The 26,340-nt window shown below is 41.6% G+C and overlaps 1 protein-coding gene across 5 annotated transcripts in view; it reads left to right on the forward strand.

The window, feature by feature from the left end:
• LOC121919744 (phosphofurin acidic cluster sorting protein 2-like) overlaps positions 1–26,340 on the forward strand; it is a 275,361-nt gene that overhangs the window by 212,702 nt on the left and 36,319 nt on the right. For all 5 annotated transcript variants that reach the window (XM_042446626.1, XM_042446627.1, XM_042446628.1 and 2 more), the window contains exons 3-8: positions 9,774–9,863; positions 10,243–10,368; positions 11,537–11,699; positions 12,412–12,503; positions 16,315–16,395; positions 18,821–18,880. In XM_042446626.1, the coding sequence (XP_042302560.1) occupies positions 9,774–9,863; positions 10,243–10,368; positions 11,537–11,699; positions 12,412–12,503; positions 16,315–16,395; positions 18,821–18,880 (612 nt within the window). The remainder of the gene's footprint in view (positions 1–9,773; positions 9,864–10,242; positions 10,369–11,536; positions 11,700–12,411; positions 12,504–16,314; positions 16,396–18,820; positions 18,881–26,340) is intronic.

A 26,340-nucleotide genomic window follows, 5' to 3' on the forward strand; every position in this document is an offset into this window, starting at 1 on the left:
CCTAAGGACTGAAGTGCAGCTTTGGTGCAGCTTCCAGACTCTTAGGATGCATGCATCATTGAAACACCATACCTCCAAAGTGACCCAAAGCAGCTTTATTTTGGCTGTCTATATAGAGCCTTAGTTTCCAAGATCCAAGATGTGATCTGAGGGCTAATTAGCTGAAACCTACTCTGGACAAAGTGGCCATGTTATTGGTATTGGATTTGGCGATGGGGAGTACAGTAGATGGATAATCTGTTTTAGATAGGGCTGCACTCTTCTTTAAACAGAGGTGGTGAGCTTGCAATTGCCTGTGGTCACAAAATTTCCTAGAAGTCATTTGGAGTTCCACGATTACTCAGAGCACCTATTTCATAACTTCAGCAGCAAGTTGGACTGGATAGCCCTTGTGCTCTCTTCCAGCTCTATGATTCTAAGTGTGGTGGCACTTTGTGGAGTGACTCCAGGCTCTACGCAGCAGCTCTCTGTGGTGGTAGCTAAACAGAAAGGAGGAAGACAGGACAAAAGGAAAGAACCATTGTGGCTCAGGTTCTAGTAACAACTTCAGGTGAAGATTTTTATTTAGGAGAGGATGCACAAGAGATTTGCAATTGCATTATCAGTTCCAATTTTTCAGTTGTAGCACTGGCAAAGAAGCAACACACGTTGGATGCAAAACTGGAAGGTGCAAAACCAGCTGTGGGTGTCTGCTTGCAGCCTATACACACAGCCATATGTTCCAGACCCATGTCCTTAAGGATCGCATTCAGACCTTGTCAATCCTGTTAGGTGTCTTACTTTGAATGCACCAATAGCTTCTATGTGCACCAGTTGTGAGAGCTCCTTGTACTGTAAATCAAAATGGCTTTGTGCAGTGGTTCCATCTGTTCCTGAATTTTATTTATTTGTTTGTGGTAACGGGGAGAAAAAGAAGAATGATGGGAAAATATGGGAGAGTTACAAATCAAAGACTCCGCTGTCTGCTCTTCCCTCAGTTCTGTGAATGAGGCCAAGAGTCTATGCAATGAAAGGATTGTGTCGAACCATCGAGAGAGAAGTCCCGATAGCTTTCAGACATGACTACTGCAGTGCTTTGTACACGGTACTGCTGTTGAGGTCTGTTGAGTTACTGCAGTTATTGTCTGACCTTTTAAATGGGCACAGGAATATAGGAATACAGTTGGTCCTCCACATTTGTGGTTTTGACTTTTGTGGATTTGATTATTTGCGGTTTTGATTAATATGTTCTCTCTAGGAATCTCTAGGTCCTCTGGCACACTTTTGCTGGAGGTTGTGTTGGAGAACCTAGAAGTTGCTAGAGAAAACACTTCTCTAGGCATTTGTAGGTCTTCCAGCATGATTCTATGATCAACTTCTGGCAGATGTTGACCATAGAGTTGAGGACCTGGAGATTCCTAGAGAGGTGTTCTCTCAGGTAAAAAGAATAGTTTTTTAAAAAAAAATTATGCTTTCCCCACATCCACAGGGGTCCTCCATCCCTAACCCCAGCAAATGTGGAGGGGCTACTGTATAATCTCACCAACATTAGAAGACATTTGCTGACTATCAGTTTGTTTATGGGTATTATTCACTAAACCAGTTTTGGGATAGAAAGCCATATATTGTTTGAAAATAGGATATCTGCTAGCTCTTGTTTGAGTCTGCCAATTCTTGAAGCTTTTGTGGTAGGCTTTTCAACCAGTTTCCAATGTGAGAATGTAAGGGCAGCCATATTAGATCAGACCAAAGGTGTGCATCTGGTCCCACATTCTATTTCCAGCACAGGCCCATCAGGAATGCTAAAGTGAGAGCTTGAAGGCAACAGGGACATTTTCACTCTTCCAAAACTGTCATTCAGTGGCTTTTTCAGTGGCATGAACTGCCAGCATCTCAGCTGCACAATGCTGTGTCTAGGGATGGTTGGTGTTTCTTCTTGACTTTTACATGCCATGTAGATATGTAAAAAAATTCTAAAAATACTGAAGTAATTGGAAATTTAACTATTTGTAATACTTATTTTCATATGAAGTCTAATCTTATTTTACTGCTTTTGCAACTTAGCGTGCTTTATTCATTATTGAGCATATAAAATGGTACTATTTGGATTATTTAAGAAATACAAAAACATAAAAGCCTTGGCCTTTTGTACAAGAAACATTGTAAAAAAAATACCCTGTACTAAAGAGAGGTGCAGACTCTTGCACCATATACCTCTTAAGCACATATACAGTATCTTAGATTTTTCCATCTGAGAACTAGTGAGGAAGGGGAAGACAGAAACCATAAACATCTTAATAAATAAAATGAAGTGTGTCCTTTGGTCAGAAACAGTCTCATGTAGTCACATTATTAGGGACCAGGCTAACAGCATATTTAGATGTAAAGGTTTATTCAACACGGTAATTACAGTGGTACCCCGGGTTACGAAAATAATCCGTTCCGCGGCGCCCTTCGTAACCCGAAATCTTTCGCAAGCCGAAAAAGCCATAGGCGCTAGCGCTGGAAGCCGCGATTTGGTGCGAAAAAGCGCCGAAAAGCACCAAAAATTTTTTTCGTAAGCCGAAAAAAAAAACGTAACCCGGAACAGTTTTTTCCTATAGAATTTTTTCGTATCCCGGAAATTTCGTAACGCGGTGCTTTTGTATCCCGGGGTACCACTGTATTAAAATATTTAATGTTGCATCATCATCATCACCACAAGAAATGACCCTTCTGCCTGCTCCTCTCATGAGGATGGCTGCATCCACAAGGTGCACAAATGCATCTTGGATTTGAGTGATATATATGTCTAGAGTATACACAGGGATTATTGTTCTTTAGTTCTGTGGGCTGTTTTACATCCTGCACAAGTTCTGTCATTTTGAGTGAGCAAACCTTTTAAAAAAAAGTTTCATTCATTCTAAAGGAGAAAATACTTTATCAAAGCTTATTTCTCTGCTTTCCAATTTTCCATTTTTTTCCACTGGAAAAATTAAAAAATTGTCCTTGGGGGGAAAAAAGATAGGAACATACACGTATATCCTTGATTTCCTCCCCTGGGCCTTCTCATCCCTAGTGCCTGATAAAAAACATTGTTTTCCCCAAGGTTTTAAATAGATGCTTTCTGTCACACTTGTGTTTTACTAATAGTTTTGTTTAGTTGACACTCTGTCTGCTTTTATTGTTGTCTTTACTGAGTTTCTGTTTTTAATATTTTATTGTCAGCTGTCATGGGGACTTTTTTTTAAAGCTAGAAAGCAAAGCAGAGTGGTTTTAACAAATTGTGAGCTTTCTAGTCAATATTTTGGGAGTGTATGGTACATCTACATGCTCATTCATTAAAAGCATGTGATTCAGCCTCCTAGGAGGCCTTTTTCACAACCTACCACCTTCACAGGTACATCTGGTGGGAACTCAAGAGAGGGCCTTCTTGGCGGCTGCTCCCAGGTTCTGCAACTCTCTTCCTAACGAGGTTAAACTGACTCCCCCTTTACTATCATTTCACAAACAGGTGACAAATTTTTTGTTTCATCAGACTTTTGGAGGCTGGCTGCTTGGGGCTGGTGGTGTGTTGTTTATATTTGTTGTTCTTCTTTTTGATTTGTAATTGGTTGACTGGCCGAACTCAAAGGGTGCTCAACAATGGCTCTTTTTCATCCCGGAGAGAAGGGACCAGTGGAGTCCCACAGGGGTCCGTCCTGTGCCCAGTGCTATTCAACATCTTTATCAACGACTTGGATGACAGAATTGGGAGCATACTTATCAAATTTGCAGATTACACCAAGTTAGGAGGAGTAGCTAACACCCCAGAGAACAAGATCAAAATTCAAAATGGCCTGAATAAACTAGCAAGTTGGGCCACAGCTAACAAAATGAACTTCAGGGAGAAATGTAAGGTACTGCACTTATGGCAGAAAAATAAAATGCACAGATATAGGATGGGGGACATCTGGCTGAACGAGATTACGTGTGAAAAGGATCTGGGAGTCCAAGTAGACCACAAGTTGAATATGAGTCAACAGTGCAATGTGGCAGCTAAGAAGGCCAATGCAATTTTAGGCTGCATCAGTAAAAGTATAGTATCTAGATCAAGGGAAGTAATAGTGCCACTCTATTCTGTTTTGGTCAGGCCCCACCTGGAATATTGCGTCCAGTTCTGGACACCACAATTCCAAAAGGACATTGAGAAATTGGAGCATGTCCAAAGGAGGGTGACTAAAATGGTGAAAGGTCTGGAAACCATGTCCTATGAGGAACGACTTAAGGAGCTGAGGATGTTTAGCCTGGAGAAGAGAAGGTTAAGAGGTGATATGATAGCCCTGTTTAAATACTTCAAGGGATGTCATTCTGAGAAGGGAGCTGACTTGTTTTCAGCTGCTCCAGAGACTAGGACTCGGAGCAATGTATGCAAGCTACAGGAAAAGAGATTCCACCTCAACATTAGGAAGAACTTCCTGACAGTAAGGGCTGTTCGACAGTGGATCAAACTCCCCCGGAGTGTAGTGGAGTCTCCTTCCTTGGAGGTCTTTAAGCAGAGGCTGGATGGCCATCTGTTGGGGATGCTTTGATTGAGAGTTCCTGCATGGCAGGGGCTTGGACTGGATGGCCCTTGTGGTCTCTTCCAATTCTATGATTCTAGGTTTTCTTAATTTATAGTCTCATTATATTGTAACTTTTGTATAATGCAGAATTTATCTGTGTACTTTGTAAATTTTGTAAACTGCTTTCAGTCCAAGATTGAGAAAAAGGCACGCTGAGAATAGAAAAATTGTAGTCTTTGGAAAGCTGCAGCCCATAGATTACCTTTGTGGGTCTAGACTCCTGGCACCCCCTACATCTTACCAAATGGCATGCAGGATGCTGGCTTACCTGCCCGCTCATTATAGGGTGCTGAACAGAGCTCTGGACCTTTTTTTTTTAATTATCTGACACTGCCAGCCCCAGTCCTTGCAAGAGTCATACTTTTTTGACAATAACCTCAAGAATCCTGCAAACAGCATGGCCAAAGTTTTGAGAGCTGTAGTTTAATGGTGTGACTTTTCTAAGTTCCAATAAGCCCTGCTTGCTACTTGGCATCCTGCAACACAGCCTTCTACCCATTAACATCTTCTCTATCAGCTGATGCTTTAGGCAGCTAGGTGGCAACCTGCCAGTCACCTATAAGAGCAATGGCAATAATTGTGGTAGAAAATACTACCACCACCCATTAACATCAGCGGAACTGGCAGCTCAGTGACATTGGCATTACCCATGTGTGCACCGTGCTGGGTTTTGTGTTATTGGGGGGTGTCCACTCAAATGTGTGGTTCTGAGCATCTTCACATAGACTTGCCAGGTAAAACAAGGGGAGAGCTCCTGTTTCTTTAATGGTTGCGAAGAAAAGAGAATTTCAGCAGGTTTTGCTTGCAATATTACTGAAATTCCCTTTTCTGCACCACCATTAAAAGTGATTAGAGACCTGTCTCTTCTTTCACCTGGCAACCGTATCTTCACATCAAAATAGTGCCAGAAAGACTATACTGTGTTATTGTTATTGTTACTGTTATTCTTCTTCTTATTGCTTCCCTCTGAATGTGTAGATTGTTCATTTTGTGTGAGCCAAAGGAGCATGTTGGCTTTTGAGTGGACCAAGATGCATTTCAACAATATGTGTGGTAGGCAATAAGGAAGAAATGACATCTTCTTGTACACATAGCAGAGTTTGTATCTGGCTGGTTGCCCAAAATCCTTGAGGTGAAGGTTATCATTTTTTACTCTTTTAACCAGCATATTAATCTGGTACCAATATCTTTTTATGACTAAAACTAGGGCAGATGCTGACTTCGCTCTTTGGGGCTGGGCAGATTTTTTTAAAACATGTGCACACAACAACCAGGTATACCCATGTTCTACTGATGTCTGTTAAATTTACAAAAGAAGAAAATACACCCAAGGATTAGTAATAGTCAAGACTTTAGAAAGTGTAAAGAGATCCTCAAAGTGTGGTTTTGTTTAAGAACAGGAAGTGCCAGTTGAGATTTAACCAAGATCTGCCTACTTCAACACTGATAACATTTTCGGTGGATTTTCTGGGCTATATGGTCATGCTCTGGAAAAGTTTATTCCTGACATTTTGACTGCATCTGTGGCTGATATCTTCAGTTTATTAACTGACATGGAAGCATGTGTGGTATATATAATTGTGTGACCCTTGCTTGGAAGGCAGGGTCACACAACCAAGGGTCACACATGTATATATACTCAACATACTTCCGTGCCACCACCCTCTGAAGATATCAGCTACAGATGCAGGTGAAATTTCAGGAATAAATTCTTCCAAAATGCGGCCTCATAGCCCGGAAAACCCACAGAAAACTGTGGATGCTGGCCGTGAAAGCCTTCGACTTCATGCTGATAACATTTATTTGTAGAGGTCCTAGGCATTAGCAGATGTTGGGTGGTCAACCAGAAAAATGGCCATTAGAGTTTATTTGGTAATGCTCAGAAACATTAATGTTTTGGACTACAACTGCTGGAGTCCCCCCGACCAGTAACATTTCTCAGCAATCCTATCAGCAGACCACAATTTATTATCTGCTCAGAGAAGTGTGAATTTCTGTTGCACATATGTTATGAAGTTAAGGGAAAGCTGTCAGAACCCATGTTGCTTTGAGAAAAATAAAAACACTTTTCTCAGATACTGTGATGAGTCTCTGAGCTGTTCACACATACACTGAACAAATTTTTAAAAGCATTAATTTGGAAAGCATTTTATTAACTGCACTTTGCAGGGTTCCAAAGTCCTAAAAACATCAAGCCCTTCATCCTCCTTCATTTGACCTGCATTATCATTTAACTTAAAAGATAATCTTCTTTCCTTTTTTATTTTTTTGCATAAACTGTGGAGAGAGAACCATATTCTCTCCCTTATTGTTCCACATGTTGTTTTGGAAGACTCATTTTGCCTAATGTATACAGCTTAGTGGGAGATAGAAATAAAATTTTTATTTATTATTATTTATTAGCCAAGCAGTATATATACTAGTCTTTGCAATCTGGATATAGGGGACAGTAGCCTCCATCAGCCATAGCTGGAACAGCCAATAATCAGACATAATGGAACTGAAGTGGTCCAACTCATCTGGAGGGCACCAGTTTGGGGAAGACTATAAACATAGCAACCATATAGTGTTTATTTTTACATATTCTCCCCTCTCTTGTATGCAACATTATGACTAACTAGTGTTTTTGTATTGTGCTTGGTATTTTACTCATTACTGTTTTCCAAATCAGCATTCCGCAAATAGCACATTTTTATGCACACTCACCTGGAAATCGGCTTGAACATGTTCTGCAGCAATAGACCAGAACTTAGGAAAGTTAACAATTCCCAGCATCCCCAAATAGCATGGCCAGTGGCCCTGCTGGCTAGGTGATTCTGAGAGCTGTAGTCCAAGGAAGCAATTTTTCCAAACTCTTTATAAATGCTTGCAGCACATGTCCATTATTCATACAGACGTGTAGTTCAGACTACAGCCCAAATAGAACCCTTGCCATAACTGGTAACTAATTCATCATGCCATCTAACTCAAGAGGAATGTAGCAGCCACTTTTTCCTCATGCGTGATGCTTTCAAACTCTGAAAGCATCAGACACACTGCCTTTCAGGCACTGTCTTTGATAACACTCAAGGGATTAATATTATTTTTAAACTAATTAAAAGGGCATTACCAGCACAACGTCTCAGAAGTCTTGATGGGCAAGTGAGGGTGTTACTGAAATCCTGGGCAACCTAATCCTTTTCCCTGTCTGCTCCCAAGGTGAGCCAGGTTGCAGATAATCCCGCTGGAAGCAGAACCACTTTATCAAAGAGAGATCCTTGTAATATTTGTCCCAGAGTCACGCTCGCGCAGTGTGGCTAATAAGACAAGACGGGTAAATAATTTGACTTTGCTGCTTTCCCTGGCTTCTTCTCTGAACTTTTTCTTGGCAGTATGGAGAACACACACACAGAGAGAAAGGCCTGCAGCACTGATATGAACGCTTTGATTCAACAGAGCAGGAAACTGGCCATTTCTCCTTGGAAAAAGCTTGACAGACAGAGAGAAATAGGGATCTCGGCAAATTGCACTGTGTACAGAGCATTTGCAGGCATCCTCAGTTCAAGAGTCTTCACTTGGGCTTGCTAAAATGGTTGCTGACTTTTCTGGATAGCAACCAGAGACTCACTTCACTGTAAACACCTCTGAGCAGGAAATTCACTTTTATAACTGGATTGGGGTACCTCTGACCCTTGAGATGTAGTTGAATTGTAACAATTGACTTATCATTTGTAGGCTTCGATGCATTTAAGACAGATTTCTTAGGTGTCATATAAAATCAATTTTAAAAAACAGAAGTAAAATACCATTTTTAAAAAAGCCCATAAGAATAAATCTTAAAAATCCAAATTATTATTTTATTTGAATGCATGGGAGGAGGTAGACTTAAGTCTACAAAAGCTCATGCTGCCAACTTCTTTCTTTAGTTAGTCTCAAAGGTGCTACAAGATCTCTCTTAAAAATCCAACATAGCCTTAAAAGACCCAGCTATACAAATTGCAGGAGCTAAAAACAACAAGTGGATGCACACGGAAAAGCCACCACCACCAGTTTCAAAGGAACTAAAATAATAATAATAATTTTAAAAGTGAAAGACCAGGGAGAACAAATGACTTCATTTGGCCTTAAAGGGATGCCAGTGCAGGCACTACAGGTCAGTCTGTACTACAACATTCTATCAGTTCTTTGGTAAGGTACTAGAAATTTTCTGCTTTAGAGCTCTAGTCCCCCTCCACTCCCCAATGTACTCACCTCTATCTTAAATTGTGTAGTATTTCTGTTTCTTACAATCTGGATGTTTCCTCCCTTTTTCCTACAAGAGGAATTTTGGATAGATTAATGAATGGTTGGGCGATCATACCTTGGCCTAGGAGGTGGATAGGGTTGTACCCCTTTGCCTTAAATTCAGACTTGCGAACAGGTGTGAAAAATGGGTGTTTCAAAGGGTCCTTGGCATTGTGTTTGCCTTTCTTCTTACATATTTTATTTATTGTACATATTTCTTTATTGTTCTAAAAATGGTAAAGTATGCTGGAATAAATTTAAAAAGTAAAAGCAGTACAGTATCTCTGTTTGAAACACACCCTCTATCTGATTGTTTCAGAGAGGGTTTGGCTTGGGTATTTCATAGAATCATAGAGTTGGAAGAGACCACAAGGGCCATCCAGTCCAACCCCTGCCATGCAGGAACTCTCAATCAAAGCTCTCAATTATTAAGAGAAAAAGTTCTACCTAGTTACCTCTTAAGTTATTGCTTTCCCTTCTTCCTTCCTTTTTTTGTTCCCTTTTATATTTTCCTTTTCTTCTGTTGTCTGTTCCTCCCTCTCGCTGGAACTGCTTAGTATTGTCTACTAAGTACTGTATTGTCAAATGAAGAAGGTCTTCATCCTCCTTCATTTGACCTGCATTATCATTTAACTTGAAAGATTATTTTCTTTCCTTTTTAATTTTTTTGTCATGAGGAGTGTGCCGTGATTGCATCTTAACTAGATCTTAGGAGGACTGCTTTTTGACTGCAGCTCCCAAAATCCCCTAGACATTGTCCATGTTGGTTGGTGAGTTTTGGGAGTTGTAACTCCAAACATTAGCTTTCCAAACTCTGATTTTAAGTCTCTAACTTCTTTGTTATTGCTTTTCATTTATCTCCAGCTGCTGAGGGGAAACAGAAGCTAGATCAGCTGAGGTTATGGTGCACTGATTGACTCTAACACTTGATTCCTGGTCTCATTACAGGGTTCAAAGAGAGTCCTGAGATCCAATGAATATGTTCTACCCCCTGGAGGCTTGATGGAAACTGACCTGGAACTGACGTTTTCATTGCAGGTAATTTGAACTTTGCTGGCCCAAAAGCAGAGATTTCTCCTTTAGTGAGATAGTTAATATCCTTTCCTTTTTCTTCAGCTGTTTAATGAAGAGACAGTGCATTTACGAATAGAATCATTAGGAATTTCTTTTGAGTTCTATTAAAGAGGATTTGGTCTTTCACAAGTAGAATAGAACTGGGTTTTGGCCAACAAAATACTCTGTGTGCTTACTCAGAAGCAAATCCCACTATATTCATTCAGCCTTACTCACTTGTAAAAGTGTTTTAGGATTACAGTTTGAGGCTTTTCACAGTGAATGGTTTGCTAGGGTTTTGAGCATAGCAGAGGAAAACACAAAATGCTTTTGTATCTGAATCCTTCTCCACCTTCCTTTGTAGTACCCACACTTCCTGAAAAGAGATGGCAACAAGCTTCAAATCATGCTGCAGCGGAGAAAGCGATACAAGAACCGCACTATTTTGGGCTACAAAACTCTGGCCGTGGGCATTATTAACATGGCTGAGGTAAGGGAAGTAAACAGGCAGTTTACACCTTAAGCCACTTTAGGGCTGATGGGTGTGCAGGAAGTGCTAATAGCGGGTGCTATTCAGGTTCTCAGGGGTCATAGAGTCATATGAAGTCATAGAACCATAGAGTTGGAAGGAGTTTCATGGACCATCTAGTTCACTCCTCTGCTCAGTGCAAGATCTCCAGCTAAAGCAGTCCTAGCAGGTAGCTGTCCAGCCTCTTTCTGAAGATGTGTGGAGAAGGAGACCCCACCACCTTTCTAGGCAGTAGTTTTGTGGTTGTGCTGATTATTCATGGAAGAACACTGATGCCTCAGAGGGAACATGTTAGCAATATACAAATATTGTAAACTGCCTTAAATTGACTCAGACCATTGGTCCTTCCAGCCCAGCAATGGGGAAAGTGTGGTTCCCCCAAGATGTTTTTGTAGACCCTCAAAACACCACCTATCCAGATAGCTCTCATCGGGGTGGGGGGGACTAGGTGACACTCATGAACAGTCATAAAATGCATCTTGTTTGCTCCTACCACCTCAAATCCTAAAACACATGAAAGGCAGATATCTCTGCAAAATCAGCCAAAAATGAAACTGGAAATGATGTTGCATCACCTGGCATGGCAGTGGAGTGCAGTGCAACCTGCTGCAAATTCAGGATTCTGGACAAAAATGTCCCCTGCTCTCCTGGTTCACTTGTCCACTGCCAGAGTGGCTTAATATTTTAGATTGTAAACCTGAGGGCAGGGAACCATCTAGTTAAAAATAATAATTGTAAGCCACTCTGAGAGCCTTTAAGGCTGAAGGGCGGGGTATAAATACCGTAAATAACTAAATAATAAATAATATTTTCAATTCTGGCTGACAGCAGCTCTCCAGGTTTTCAGGCAGGACCCGTCTCAAGCTGGGGATTGAACCTGGAGCCTTCTGCAAGGAAACCTGGGCCTGGCTGTGAATGTTTGGCTATCCCTCTCTTTTGCATGTAGAAGGATGCAGGTGCAATCCCTAGCACCTCCAGATAAGGGCTGGGAAAAACCTCTGCATAGAACCCAGGAGAGCCACAGCCAGAGAGTGTCAACAGTACTGGATTAAATGGATCAGAGTTGATGGAAAGCAACTTCCTTTGCTGAGAGGACTCCTGCACTGTGGTTCATCCCTTTCTTACCCAGGTCATGCAACACCCAACAGATGGAGGGCAGCTGCTGGGCCTGCACAGCAACATCAAGGATGTGAGCATTCGGGTGGCCGAAATCAGCATCTATTCCCTCTCCAGCCAACCCATTGACCATGAAGATGGAAACGTCCCCTCTGGTCCCAAAATCAAAGCTTCTGGTAATGTCTTGCTCCTAGAGTGTCACTACATGAGGTTTAATTCAATCCACACCACACCACAGCATCCTCCAGATATAGGTCTTTTTGTGCGTTGTTTGTGTCTTCAAGTCTTTTCCGATTTTTGGCGACTTTAAGGTGAACCTATCATGGGGTTTTCTTGACAAGTTTCTTCAGAGGGTATTTGCCATTGCCATACTCTGAGGCTAGGAGAGTTTGACTTGTTCAAGTTCACCCGGTAGGTTTACATGGCTGAGCCTGGATTCAGCCCCTGCTCTCCTGAACCCTCTGCAAACCCCTTTATCTTCAGCTATCACAACCATTAGCCTACAGGCTCAGGATGATGTGAACTGTGATCCAACATATCTGGAGGATGCCAGAATGGGGGAGGGTGGCTTATTTGTAGTTCACTTTTCTTTTGTACTAGTTGATGTAAAACACTTTGAGTAAAATATTGATCTGATTTTTTGTCTCATGGTATTCCTGCCATTACCGCCATTTGAAAATGACATTGCTACTACACTTGCCATCTTTTCTATTGTGCTGCTTGTGCCACCCCACCCCTTTCAGAATCCCTGAAGTGGCACCCTGCTAATCAGCAGTATCAGAATTTGTAACTTCCTTGTTGCATTTTCCGTCATTCTCCTTCCTTTTCCTCTTTCCTCTTACAAGCACAGGCCAGCTTGGTCATGGTCTCTGCCTTTTCCCATTCCAGACCGTTCTCCAGATATTGATAACTATTCAGAAGAAGAGGATGACAGTTTTTCTTCTGAACAGGAAGCCAGTGATGATGCAGTACAAGGCCAGGTACCCGCTTCCCTCCCTCTCTCCCTCATGCATGTCTGTCTCTCACATTTGTAGAATTATAGAATACTAGAGTTGGAAGGAGTGTGAAGGGCCACCTAGTCCAACCCCTTGCCCTGTAGGAATATGCAATTAAAGCATTCCTGAGAAAGGCTAATCTAACCTGTTTAAACACCTGCAAAGAAGGTGACTCCATGACCTTCCAAGGAAGCCTGTTTCACTGTCTAAACACTCTTACAGTAAAGAACTTTTTCCTAATGTTTAGGTGGAATCCTTTTTTAAAAAAAAATTAAACCCATTGATTTGTGATCTAGATTCTGGACCAGCAGAAGACAAGCTCACTCTATCTTCTAATTGACATGCCTATAGATCAGGGGTCGGCAATCTATGGCCCGCGGGCCGGATCCGGCCCAGTGAGGCCTTGAGACCGGCCCCAGCCCAGTCCTGCCGCTGATTGCCGCCTGCCCGCCCCACCCCGGTTCCCCCCCCAATCCCGGCCTTTGTCCCGGCCTCCGGGCCGGGCCTGCTCATGTGGCCATTGCCGCGGCTGCTAATGCGGCTGGCCGCCAGCCCACCTCCTCCTCCTCTGTCCTGGGCAGCACCGCCCTCCTCCTCCTGGGCAGCGCCACCCTCCTCCTCCTGGGCAATGCTGCCCTCCTCCTCCTGGGCAGCGCCGCCGCCTGCGTGGGGGGCTAGGATGGAGGAGCTCGTCCCCTTTGGCCAGCCAGCCATTGGCCAGCTGGCCAAAGGGGATGGGCTCCTCTTTCTTTGCGCGCGCCACCCAGGCCGCAGCATGGGCCAGCGGCAGCGCGCACGTGCATGCCCCATTTGCGCGCCCGCGTTCGGGGCTTCCCAAGGAGCCTTTGCGCCGAGGAGGAGGAGGAGGTGGAAAGGTGAGTCAGTGGCCATTTCAGGTCTGCCTTGGAGGTTTTTTATTAATAATTTTTTAAATATAAAATACTTATTTTTTGGTTTTTTATTTTATTAATTTTTATTATTGCTTGTTTATTTTACTTTATTTCATTATTTTTTATTATTGCTTGTTTTTGTTTTATTTCATTAATTTTTATTATTGCTTGTTATTTTATTTTATTATTTTATTATTTATTTTTTAGCTTCGGCCCCCCAGTTGTCTAAGGGACAGCAACCCGGCCCCCAGCTCAAAAAGATTGCCTACCCCTGCTATAGATGCTCAGAGATTGCTATGACGTCCTCTCAGTCTTCTTTTCTGCAAGCTAAACATACTTTGGTCCCTAAATCATTCCTTGTAAGGCTTAGTTTCCAGACCTACCATACCATAAGATCTGGTTTCAAGACCTTCCTGTAAGTCTTCCTGCCTTTACATGAAAGATATCACACCCCTCCTGTAAGCCAGGGGTGACTTACTTCAAATTTGGTGAGAACTGCTGTTTTGGGGTGAAAGTACTAAAAGAAGATCGATTTGTCAGAACCAGGTGCAAGATAATGATTATGTTGAGGATACATGCTAAGAATGAGGGAATAGGTGTTTCAAGCAAATGCCCAGCCCAGGAGTTTATGTTCAAAACTAGAACCAAGTTCACAAATGTTTCCATACAAAAACTGGACATCTGATTTCCCATGACATTCTTGTAAACAAGCTTGTAAAATGTGAGCTAGACAAGGTAACTGTTACATGGCTTTGTAATTGGTTGACTGGCTGAACCCAAAGGGTGCTCAACAATGGCTCATTTTCATCCTGGAGAGAAGTAACCAGTGGGATGCTACAGAGTTCTGTCCTGGGCCCAGTGCTATTCAACATCTTTATCAGTGACTTGGATGACTGAATTGGGGGGCATAGTTATCAAATTTGCAGATGACACCACATTAGGAGGAGTAGCTAAAATACTCCAGAGGACAGGATCAAAATTCAAAATGACCTGAATAGACTAGAAAGCTGGGCTAAAGCTAACAAAATGAAATTCAACACTTAGGACAGAAAAATGAAATGGACAGATATAAGATGGGAGACACCTGGCTGAACGAGACTACGTGTGAAAGGGATCTAGGAGTCTATGTAGACTACACATTGAACATGAGTCAACAGTGTGATGAGGCAGCTAAAAAGGCCAGTGCAATTTTAGGCTGCAACAATAGAAGTATAGTGTCTAGATCAAAGGTAGTAATAGTGCCACTCTATTCCAGGTTACGCCCTGGAATACTGTGTCCAGTTCTGGGCATCACAGTTCAAAAAGGATGTTGAGAAACTGGAGCGTGTCCAAAGGAAAGAGACTACTATGGTGAAGGGTCAACAAACCCTGCCCTATGGGGAATGGCTTAGGGAGCCTGGAGAAGAGAAGGTTGATATGATAGTCCTGTTTAAATCTTTGAAAGGATGTCATATTGAGGAGGGAGCAAACTTGTTTTCTGCTGCTCCTGAGAACAGGACCCAGAACAATGGATGCAATATACAGGAAAAGAGATTCCACCTCAACATTAGGAGGAACTTCTTGACAGTAAGGGCTGTTCGACAGTGAAATACACTCCCTTGGAGTGTGGTGGAGTCTCCCTCCTTGGAGGTCTTTAAACAGAAGTTGGATTTTTTTTCCTGTTGGATTGTTTTGAACTAATTTATTACGGCAAGACTCTTTATTATTTCTTCCCCTGTCTTTATTATTTCTTCCCCTGTCTTTATTATTTCTTCCCCTGTATATTCTAGATATACATTAAGATAGAAATATTTTAATTAATACATACATAAACAATCAGTCTACTCTCTGTTTCCCTCCAAGCATTCTTGATTCCATCTCTCTTAATTATAGATTAATTTAGAAAGAGGGGGAAGTCTTTTTATTGTCACTATTGTTAATACATTTGGTGCTGGACAGCTTTGCTGATATACTGCAAATTACCAGAAATCTTCCAATAGTTCCTGATGTACCTGTCTCTCACAGCTGCCCTAAAGAGATTAAGACAACATGGTTTTCTCCCTGTGCTGTCTTTTCCATCTATCAGAGAGTGGTTGCACTGATGCCCTGCATATTTTCTTATTTCTGCCTCTTGCTAATGTTTTTCCTTCCATTTTAGCATCTGAACTGTCACCAGTCTCCCTGCTGAATAGATAGTTAAACATCTTAGAGTGGTCTCACACAAAATAGAGAGGAATGAAAAGGCCAGATATCAATCCCTGAGACTGCAGATGAGATAGCTTTTTCTCCTGCCATGTAAAAATTGTGTTTTATAAAGAAATTCCCTGCCTCCCTCTCATTTGGAAGACGGTGGTGTTTCAGTGACACCTCCTAGCTACACCTTGTAAGCTGCTCTCATCTCAGGAAGAGGGAGGTTCAATCCTGGTGCAGCAGAAGGGCCAGAGACCCTCAGAGGGCTCTCAGAGGACTTTCCAGGAACTGTGAACTAGTTTTATTTTGCAGCTAAATTTGAGTGAAAACATTAGGGGATTAAACACTGAGTTCTGGCAACAGAGGTAACTATTTTCTTGAAGGCACAGAGCTAGGGTTTGTGAAGGAACACTTAGAGTGGGATCATTTTGGGCAAACTTTCCCTATCCCTTTAACCCAGAATTATGTTTTTTAAAGTTATTTTATGGTGATTTTGGAATTCTGAGACATGCTGTCCAAAATTAGCTTTCCCAAGGTCTGCTAATTACTTTGATAAAGTAATTTTTCTGACTTTGGAAAGCCATCCTCTGGGGAAGTTTCTCCAGTATTATTGTTCTTTCCCCTGAAAATGGACTGTTAGGAATCCAAGGTATAAGAATTCTAGCAAGAGTTTGAGGAGGAAACCACTTTGTATGCTCGATGCTTCTGATTATATGTTGTCATTTCTTGCTGTTCAGGATTTATACGATGAAGAAGATGAAGTGCGCAAGCCAAAGAAAGCCAGGCGGAAAATGATCAGAACCACGTCAATGACTAGAGTATAGTCAATTGTTTTTGTCTTTCTAAAAGGGAGTGCTTGGGAAACAAAATGTATATCCAGCAGTACAGACAGTGTATGGGAAGCTCTATGATTCTCCCAGCAGATGGCATCCTAAGAATGTCGCTTAGCCTCTTGTAAGACTATCTAGCAATTGAACTATTTGGTCGTCTTTGTACTCTGTGACATGTTGCACCTCTGTAGAGATGCCGGCAATTGGCATGAGAAGATTTAAAAGCTCTTATCTGATCCATTTCCCTAAGATCTGTAGAGGCAGAATAGTGCAAATTTTACTCTGCTGGCTAGTACACTGAAAAGGAGTGCCCATACTGCAACACCATGTGGCATGTCCTGCTTGTCTTGCTTATTCACTTCATACTTACCCCCTTCATCTTCCATGAAACTCTGAGTGGCTTCATGAACTTCTTTGAGAGCAAATACAGAGATAGAAGATCTTAGGGAAATCACAGGGCCTGTTCTGTTTATCAACACAAGCTGTTCTCTAGCCTCCTCTTTTATTTGTCCAGGTACATGTTTTTTGTTTTGCTTTTGTGGAAATGAGAGCATGAGTAAACTGTGGGCTATTTGTAAATCTTTATTTTTAAGATACAGTTGCCCCCATAGATGCTGAGATTATTTTTGAGCAAACTACTGGCCCAGCCAGTAGCCAGACAGCATGATCCTACACACACATAACTCAGACATAAGGTTCAGTCTTAAATGCTCAGAAGCATGTTTTCTCTCTGCAAGATCACAAGAGAAGGCCTTTATGGCAGCTGCTTTTGAACAATCTATTTTTTTTTTATGTTTCTGCTATTTCCCATTTCTTTTGTCCATTCTGTTTTCCTGCCCCAACTCCAAACCCCAATTTTCCTTCTTCCACATGCTTGTTTGCATGACAGGTTTCCCACACATATGGAGTGTGCAAAGCACTAGAGCAGGCGGTAGTTTGTCACATTGACGTGCCTTTGACCTTGACGGAAAGAATGGCTTCTTGGCAGAGTGACAGTTCTGTTAAGGTTGAGGCGATAATGGGTCTTGACAGTCTCCCTGTCATTCAAATACTTATACACTCAAATATAATCTGGATTATGAATCCAGGAGCAAATACCATGTTGCTTCTATGTTCTGTTCTGTGCCCTAAATGCTGCTTCTCACCCCTTCTTCATTTATTAAATGGTCATTTATTGTGGTGTTGTCATTTGTCTTTGCCATCTAAGAGAAGGTCAGAGCAAAAACAGTGTTGATAGGCAGCATGAGCAAATAAATTACGTCTGAAACAGCTGTTTCTCGCCTGTAGGACCACCACATGTTGCAAGCACATCTAGGTAGGGAATTGTAACTGGGACAGAGTACCATATCTTAGGGGTCAGACAAAGCACCAGCAGCTAAGTGTTGCAGCACTTTGTAAGCCTCTGTATGTCTTGTCAGCTTACTTGGGGGCCAATGATTTCTTGCCTACTAGTGCCTGTCACCACTTTGGGCCTCCTAAGAGTGGTGCCAATACAACCACCAGCCTCTCTCTTGCGTTCTGCTGACACTGGTTAAGGCTGAAGGTTGGTGAGTGTGAAGGATAGACTGCCAGCTCTCTCTTCACTTTCTGCTGTGCTCATTATTATTATTAACCTTTATTTATGAAGCGCTGTAAATTTACACAGCGCTGTACATACAATCTTTTTAGTTAGACGGTTCCCTGCCCTCGGGCTTACAATCTAAAAAGACATGACACAGAAGGAGAAGAGAGTGGTGGAGGGAAAGGGTAAGAGGTCCAGCAGTTCCTCTCTACCTCCAAGGCCTGGACAAAGGCAGATGGACTGGAGGGAGGGCTTGGGTTCTTAATGGATGGTTAATCATTTTCCAGGGAAAAAACATACTCTCAAGTAGGATAATGCATATACAGTACATAGCAATACAGGAAATGGTTTGATAAACAGACAACAAAAGAACACCAAAGGAGTAGCCATGTCCAGTGGCAGCACCAACATTATAACAAGAGTGGAAGGTGCAATAAATTTCATGAGTGAAGAGGAGCGGGAGCCTGACTGTAGCACTACCAGTAGGAGGCCTAAGTTGCAGCTGGTACTGGGTGGGGAAGGTAGATAACTTGTGGGGGATGCATAAAGGACACCCTGCTCAGAGCCCCCCAAAATTGGTAGCTGAACCTCCTGAGATTTTCCTCTGCCTTGTCTGTGAGTTAAGCTTCCACGCCCCTCAGAAAAATCTGTGTTTTGCTGTGTATTTGCCAGAGCTTGGAAATGTTACTCTTTTTGTCTTGGACTGTAGTTCCCAGCATCCTGCATTCTAGCTAAGGGATATGGTTGACATAGTCCAAAAAGTCTTTTTCTTCCAAGCTCTGTTTTTTGTGGTTAGATCAAGTGGTAAATTAAAAGCTTACCACATTCTCATTTATTTCCTTTTCATTGCAGCAACCAAACTTCAAGCAGAAATTTGTTGCTTTGCTGAAGAGGTTTAAGGTGACTGATGAGGTAAGAAACTGTAGAACTGTCCCTCTCAGATGTGTAAACCAGTCTTGGTTCCTCTCTTACAAAACTCTACTCACTTTGGGTTTCTGATCAAGATTATAGTGTGGACTTCATGCCCAGTAATGTTCCTCTTGCCTTCTGTGGAAGAGGAGCTTAATGTGCTGGAAGTCAAGATTTTTGGAGTTAGCATGGGCAAATGCCTTGGAAACTAACAAAAGAGATCTGTTGCTCAGTGTGTAGAGCATATGTAAGATGCAGTCTCCAGCCAGATACAGTAAATGTAGGGGACTGGCAACACAGCTCCCATCATCCCTGACTATCACCTGTAGTGGTGGGGAGTGATAAGAGTCAGGGTCCAACCTTTGTTTGGGGTCCAGCCAAGGGTTCTCCATCTTTCCAGTAGGATCAGTCTTTCAAATAATGGTGTTTTCCATTATCCCATTATCCTTAGGCAGCATGAATTTGCTGGCTTGAGACAATGAGAACTATAGCCCAACACCTATGGTGGCGGGGGTTGTAGAAGGCTAGGGCATGAATATGGTTCATACATTTATAGTTTAGGTTCAAAAGGGATTATCACTGTGTCTTAAATCTCTCTCTTTCACACACACATACACTCTACTCCCCATCTGTCAGAAGTAGGTTAACCCACCTCCCACTTCTAAAATATACTGTTGCTTGTTATTTCCTGCACATGAAAAAAAAAATTTCTAGGTCCCTTTTAATCATTTTTCCTGTCCTCATTTAGCATTCACAGCTTCCCTCATTAGTAATATCTGCAAATGTCATTAACGTGCTCTTTTAATGCCATCTTCTCTGAACCAAAGAAAGAAAGAAATGATTTTCTGCCAAACATCTCCTAATGGCTAATATGTTGCCCTTTATTATATTATAGTATTATCATTATGGTCTTGCTTTCTCTGCTGGGTTCAGGTCATTGAAATACCATCATTAAAGATTTCCACACCCTTAATGGTCCTACCAGATCATAGCAGGCCACAGTAAATGTTGCCACAGGGACAGAGGATACCATCACCTAAATGTCTTCTGTTTCGTTTTAAAATGTTGATTGTCCGGATCAAGAAAGAGAAAGTGGAGAGTGTTACTTGGTTCTGAACAGCTGGAGAATAGTGTCTTAGGTCATCAGTAGATTAGATCTGTTTACTCTGGCTCAGGATAATTGCTATTCTGAACCACAGTCTCCAGAATTGCCATGCTGTAAGGGGGATTCTAGGAGTTAATAGTCCAAAACACTAAACTCTCCCAGGCTCTGCTGTAACTGTTACAGGTCACCACATCAGGAGACTGGGAAGGAATTTCCTCCTGATATTTGACTTCATTTGTTTTTTGCCTTGTACTACAAGAGTGTGAAGTAGCCCCACTGGATTCAGTTAACTGAATAAATTGGTATACTGTAGGGACTGGTATACTTCTAAATTCCCCTGTTTTCCTATGTGACCTGGTTGGAATGTGCATTGTTTTTTTGCAACAGGTATTTTTAAGCATGTCAAGATCAGCCTTAATGGCCTTGGTAGCATTTGTGTGGTGATGGTTCAATACCAGTGTTATGGTTCTGTGGCATTTTGTTTGCAGCATGATTTGTCATGTTAAACAGTAATGGTGTTGGTTGCATGTAGCTACAAAATACAGGGAATCCCCAAAGTATTCTTTTAAAAGATTACTTCAGCTAGGTGTTGTTGTTTCTTATTTTTTTTAAGAAGCATTAATTCAATCAATCAATCAATCAATCAAAGCCTTTATTACAGTTAAGAAACCATAAGACAAAACAACAACACAACTACAACGAAATCAGTATTAAATGCATTAAAAAAATTACCTCTCTTCCAATATGGGACTAAAGGCAGTATGATATTCTGATTTCCACCTGAAAGTTTAGGAAGGTTATGGAGTGGAGTTGGGGGCTATGAATCCCAGAATTTACACTCATAAAATTATAACACTACCAAGTCCTATGTCTGCCACCCAGGAACTGATCATGCACAAGCACACTGCTTGATGACTGTACCATCAAGTGATAATTTGGCTATTATGAATTGGCCACTACAAATAGGATTTTCATATGCCATAAGACACGAAGAAATAATCCCTCTCTCTCTCTCTCTCTGACACACACACACACACAGTCCTCAAGGATAGAGGGATCAAAAGGCCCTTGTTTCTACTATTGGTAAGTCTCAAATCCAGTGAATGTTTTTTGGTGGGTTTTTCGGGCTATGCGGCCATGTTCTTAGAAAATTTTCTTCCTGACGTTTCACCAGCATCTGTGGCTGGCACATAGCCCAGAAAACCCACAAAAAACTATGGATGCTGTTTTAGATTATGTTGGAGGTGCTAGCGATTGAACTAGGACTGACCTGTTAAACTATGGCTACTCTCCAATTCCCCCTGTACCAGCAAAAATAAAATGACATAATTAAGTATTCTGCAGTCTTAGTCCATAAAACAGGCCTGCATTAGGTCACTGTTGTTATTTTGTAGAATTGTAGAGTTGGAAGAGACTGCAGTGGTCACATAATCCAGCAACCCTGCCAAGGCAGGAAATCTTCAGCTAAAGCATCCCTGTTAGATGGCCATCCAACCTCTTCTAAAACCTCCAGCAAAGGAAAGTCTGCCATCCTACAAGGCACTCTATTCCAACATCGAACAGCTCTTACTGTTAATTAAGTAGAAATTTGAATAGAGACTGTGACCTAACTTAGTAAGCATTTGAACCCAGGTTCAAACCTGTTGTCATCACCATTGTATTAAATCTATTCTCTGTTTTCTGTATGCACACAGTTTTTTCCGCATTGGACACAAAGGACTAAATTCATTTGCTAGTCCCACCTAGAGTAGACCCATGTAATCAGTGGGCTTTGCCTAACTGTTGATTCACGATTTGATCTAGTGGGTGTACCATAGTTGATTTAGGTCAGAATTTGCGCAGTGTAAAGACAGAGTGTATGTGGTGAGCTTTAAAAAAAATCCCTCATGCTAGATCTGACTTTTCCCCAGAAGTCTGATATAGAAAACTGGGAGAGCTGATTTTGACATGACATAATTTTGCCCTAGAAAGGTAAAGAAACTGTGTGTCTTAAGGGACAGCTTTTAAAAAATCTTGACAAGGCAGTGATAAGAAATCTTCAGAGCTTTTTATAAGGTGTCCTATTTTCCAAAAGGTTTGTTCAAAAAGAAAAAAAACTCAACTTGTAGACCAGCTGTCTTGTTTCTCTAGAGACAAGCTGTATTCATAGCTGTTAGCCTCCTCTAATCTCCTCATGTAGGTAATTTTATATAGAATGAAATATTTTGTGCAGAATGTAGTGCTTAGAATCTTTTTCAAAAGTATTGCAAACACATATATTGCATATCTTGCAACACTAATAAAACAAATAAAATGATAAGAGAGCATATAAGAAATATGAATGAAGCCAGGGCCCCAAAGATGTGTGAAGCAGATTACAATATGATTACTCTCAAAAATTAGATAAGGTCAGATTCAAGTTTGAAAACTACTTCCTTATTAGTACAATTGCCAGAGTTGAGCTATTCTGATAGTTGTAGTGTAAAAAGGAGCATTTCTGAACTATTGGTAAAGGGATTTTTTAAAATGAAGGATGCATCCAAGACATCCTTTGTTGGTATAAATCAAGTTTTAGGCTTGTGAGATCTATTTTGCTTTTTTTACCTGAACCTGAACATTCATCAAGTAGAACCAGATGCATAATGGAGGTTGAGATGGGTAGGAGTACCTTAAGAACAAAGAAACAGGTTGCCTCTAAATGGAGGGATTTTTGATCAGTACCAGCTCAACAGTTCTTCCATATGAAAACTCACTGAAGGAGAGAAAAGCAGAACTGAGAACTTTGGCTAAAACATACAGATAGAACAGTGGGAAAAGATGTAGCTGAAATGATAACTGTAGGTTTTGATAACTAATAGGACTGGATAAGCCAGAAGAAGTGTAAAGTAATTATAAAAGTAGTTAGATTTTGTATACAGTATTTAGACGTATAATCACTGAAAATAAAGCTAGAAGTCATTGTTTTTCTTTTCTTTTCCATTTCCAGCTATCTTTCATTTTCTTTATGTATGTTTGCACATTTGTTGTTTTTATTGTACTTGGAAATTAATATATATATATATATATATATATATATATATATATATATATATTATATGAAGGAGAAAAGAGCCAACACAGCTCCATCATCATGCCTTGGCCCCAGCAGCTGGTGAGAGCCTTTCCCTCCAACTGCCATTGTTCTGGAAGAGAGAGAGAAAAGCCAGTGTCTACTAGAGTTAATCCTGCCATCCTTCCCCCCCCCCTTTTTTTTTTTTCTTTCTTTCTTATTTTAACTATAAGCCTGAGGGCAGGGAACTGTCAAATTAATAATTTGTAAGACTCTGTGTGAGCATTTTGGCTGAAGGGCAGGATATAAATACTCTAAATAAATTATGAATAAATTTAAATAAAAATCATACAGAGAGCTTCCCCATCTCTCTTCTTCCCATTCCCAAATTAAGAAATAAAGGGAAACCATATTTCAAAAGAATAATATTGTTTGGCTGTTCCTCTTGCCAGTCTACTTTTATATGTTAACTTTTCAGACAATACCTCCCCCCACATTAAGTCCATACAAAGCACTTCTGAACTGGATATTGAGAAGAGATTTTGCAGTGTCTTGTTACCTCTCTTCTGGCTGTTGTAAGGAAGAAATAGAATGAGGTTTATGTGGGGAAGCTCAAATTGAGCTACCTCATATACTGAAAGTGCTAACTTTGGGATAAGCAGTATTATCTGGAATCCTGTTGGTCTGTCCCAACTAGAGTAGACCTTTGGCTGATGAGTCAACCAGTGGGTAAAGCCAGTCGCGATTTATCTGAGATGAACCAAGCATAATTTGTTTTATTTAACATATATTTCACCTTTCTCCCATATTGAGACTCAAGGCCTTAAATCCTGTTATTAGTCCCAACTAAAGTAGATGTATCAACAAAAAATATAATGTGAAAAAGTTATTACAGTGGGCCCTCCCTTTATGTGGGAATTCGTTCCAGATCCCTTTGCGTAAGGGGAAATCCACGTGTGCTGAAGCCCCATTAGAAGTAATGGGGCTTGCGTTGGTGGCGCACAGGCTCACTCCCCATTACTTCTTCCAGAGTGTGCAAGGGGCTTTTCCGGTGCAGCTTTCAGCATATGCTGAAAGCCGTGTATGCTGTGTCCGCGTAAAAGGCGGGCACACTGTACCATGCTTCCTTCCCTTATGCAGGGGATCCGTTACACCACCACTCCTGCATAAGAGAAGGATCTTGTATGCTGGCGCCCTATTGAAAATAATGGGACACGTGCACACGGCCTGCACACCATTCATTATATTCTCCCGTGGCTTCAGCATATGCTGAAAGTCACAAAAGTGAAGGATATGGCACGGGCACGCTGTATATTATAATATTATAACACGACTGGATGAAGAAGTAATTTATAAATACATCAGTAAAAAAATACAGCACAGTAGTTCAGCAGCTAGTCAGCTTTCCAAAGTTCAGGTGTTTTCCTGATGCTGGAAAGTCACTAGGGAAGGGGGGCAGCCTAGCCTCCCATAGAAGAGAGTTGTTAGTCTGGGAGAAACCAGCAAGAAGAAATTCTCTGAATTGTAAGGCTGTGGTAACGTCAAGTTGTTCAGGCAGAAGGTTTGTCCTTCACCTTATTCTCTTCCTTTTAACCTGTCTAGCTTCATAAAACTCAGACAGTGGTGGACTTTTCTTCTTTGGCTGTCTTTAGGCAGAGGTTGGGTGCCCATCTACTGGGAGTAGTTTAGTTGTGTATGTCTGCATATTTGGGGTGGACTGTATGGGTCTTACAGACCGAACTGCATGAGCCTAATCACACAAGAAATGGCACCAGAGAGTAGCAGCTTTCTCTGTGCCTTACCGCAGGACATCATAGCACTTCAGTTCTCTTCCCCATAGGAGATGGTTGTAAAAGCATGTCTTTTGTCAAATGGATTTCTCCAGCTAGAAAAAAGATGTGCTTTTACAACCGTCTGCTGTGGGAAGAGAACTGAAGTGCTACAATTTGATGTGGTAAGACATGGAGAAAGCTGCTGCTTTCCAACACCATTTCCACTTTGTTTTCTCATGCAATAAGGCTCTATGATTCTGTGAAAAGGGATTCAGTATGATGAAGGTATAATTTTGAAGGGTACCCTCTTCCTCATTGCTGCTATATTGAGAAGATGTTTGAACTCTGGCTCTCCAGGTTACAAATTTCCCTCCTCAGTGAAAGGAGGACTATTGCCCTGAAGAGACATTGTTATAATCAACATGGTTCTTCTAATACTATTTTCTGTTGTTCTCCATTCATTCATTTAATTATGTATTCACTAGTTACATTTGGAGCCCACCTTTCTTCCATAAAGAAATACAGTAAAGGAATTGAGTAACACATTTGAGTTGTACTGGGAAAAAGACATTTCTAGAATAAGCTTTCATGGATGCAGTCCACTTCATCAAACATAATTAGATCCAGTTGTAAACCACTTAGAGACTACTTAGTTCAGTGTGAAATGGTATAGAAATGTAAATGCTATCTCAGGAAGCTTATGCTGGAAATTTCTTCCTCCCAATTTTTTCTCAAACATGCAGCTGGTTTTCTTTGTCTTTCTATGCTAAAACAGACTACCATGATTATCTCCCTCTGAAAGATCAGCTTCATAGCTTACACATGCTCTTGGACCGAGCATTGCTCCTAGGAAGCCAAGTTGCTGCAGTGGCCAGGAGTATCTTTGACCAGCTTCTGCTGGTGCACCAGCTGCACCCTTTCTTGGGGAAGACAGATCTACCGACAGTGGCTCATGGCTTGGCTACTTCTAGACTACACTCGGCCCTCCACATTTGCAGCTTTGATGCTTGCAGTTTTGATTATTGGCGAGGTCAAGGCCACTGTGCGCACTCACTCCTCCTTCTCCTTCCTCCCGGGCTTTGCCCATCAGGGGGAGAATCCAGGAAGGAGAAGCCAGGAAGGGTGTGCACACCAACCCCATCCCTTTCCCAGTCAGATCATTGCATTCCCCAGGCACCAATCTGCCCGGGAAAAGGAAGGTGATGGATTCATCCCTCCAAGCCCCTTTCCTGGGCAGATGGGTGCCTACCTTGCACAGGCAGCCATCCACCCAGGAAAGGGGCTTGGAGGGATGGATCTATCCCACTTCCCCCTTTCCAGGTGGCTGGGTTCATGCGCGCCTGCTTCTCTTTCACCTCCTACTCATCCTTTTAATTGGCTTCTGTGCAGGGGGTGGGAGTTATTGGGGATTTTTCCACATTCACAGTGGTCTTGTGGTGTTCAGAAGTTGCAGTTAGTGGAAAATATGGCAGCTAGACTAGTGTCAAGTGTACATTTTAGAGATGGCACAACACCCATGTTGCAAGAACTGCACTGGCTTCCATTTTGCTTCTCAGCT

Source organism: Sceloporus undulatus, chromosome 1, assembly GCF_019175285.1.
Source record: "Sceloporus undulatus isolate JIND9_A2432 ecotype Alabama chromosome 1, SceUnd_v1.1, whole genome shotgun sequence".
Lineage (NCBI taxonomy): Eukaryota > Metazoa > Chordata > Lepidosauria > Squamata > Phrynosomatidae > Sceloporus > Sceloporus undulatus.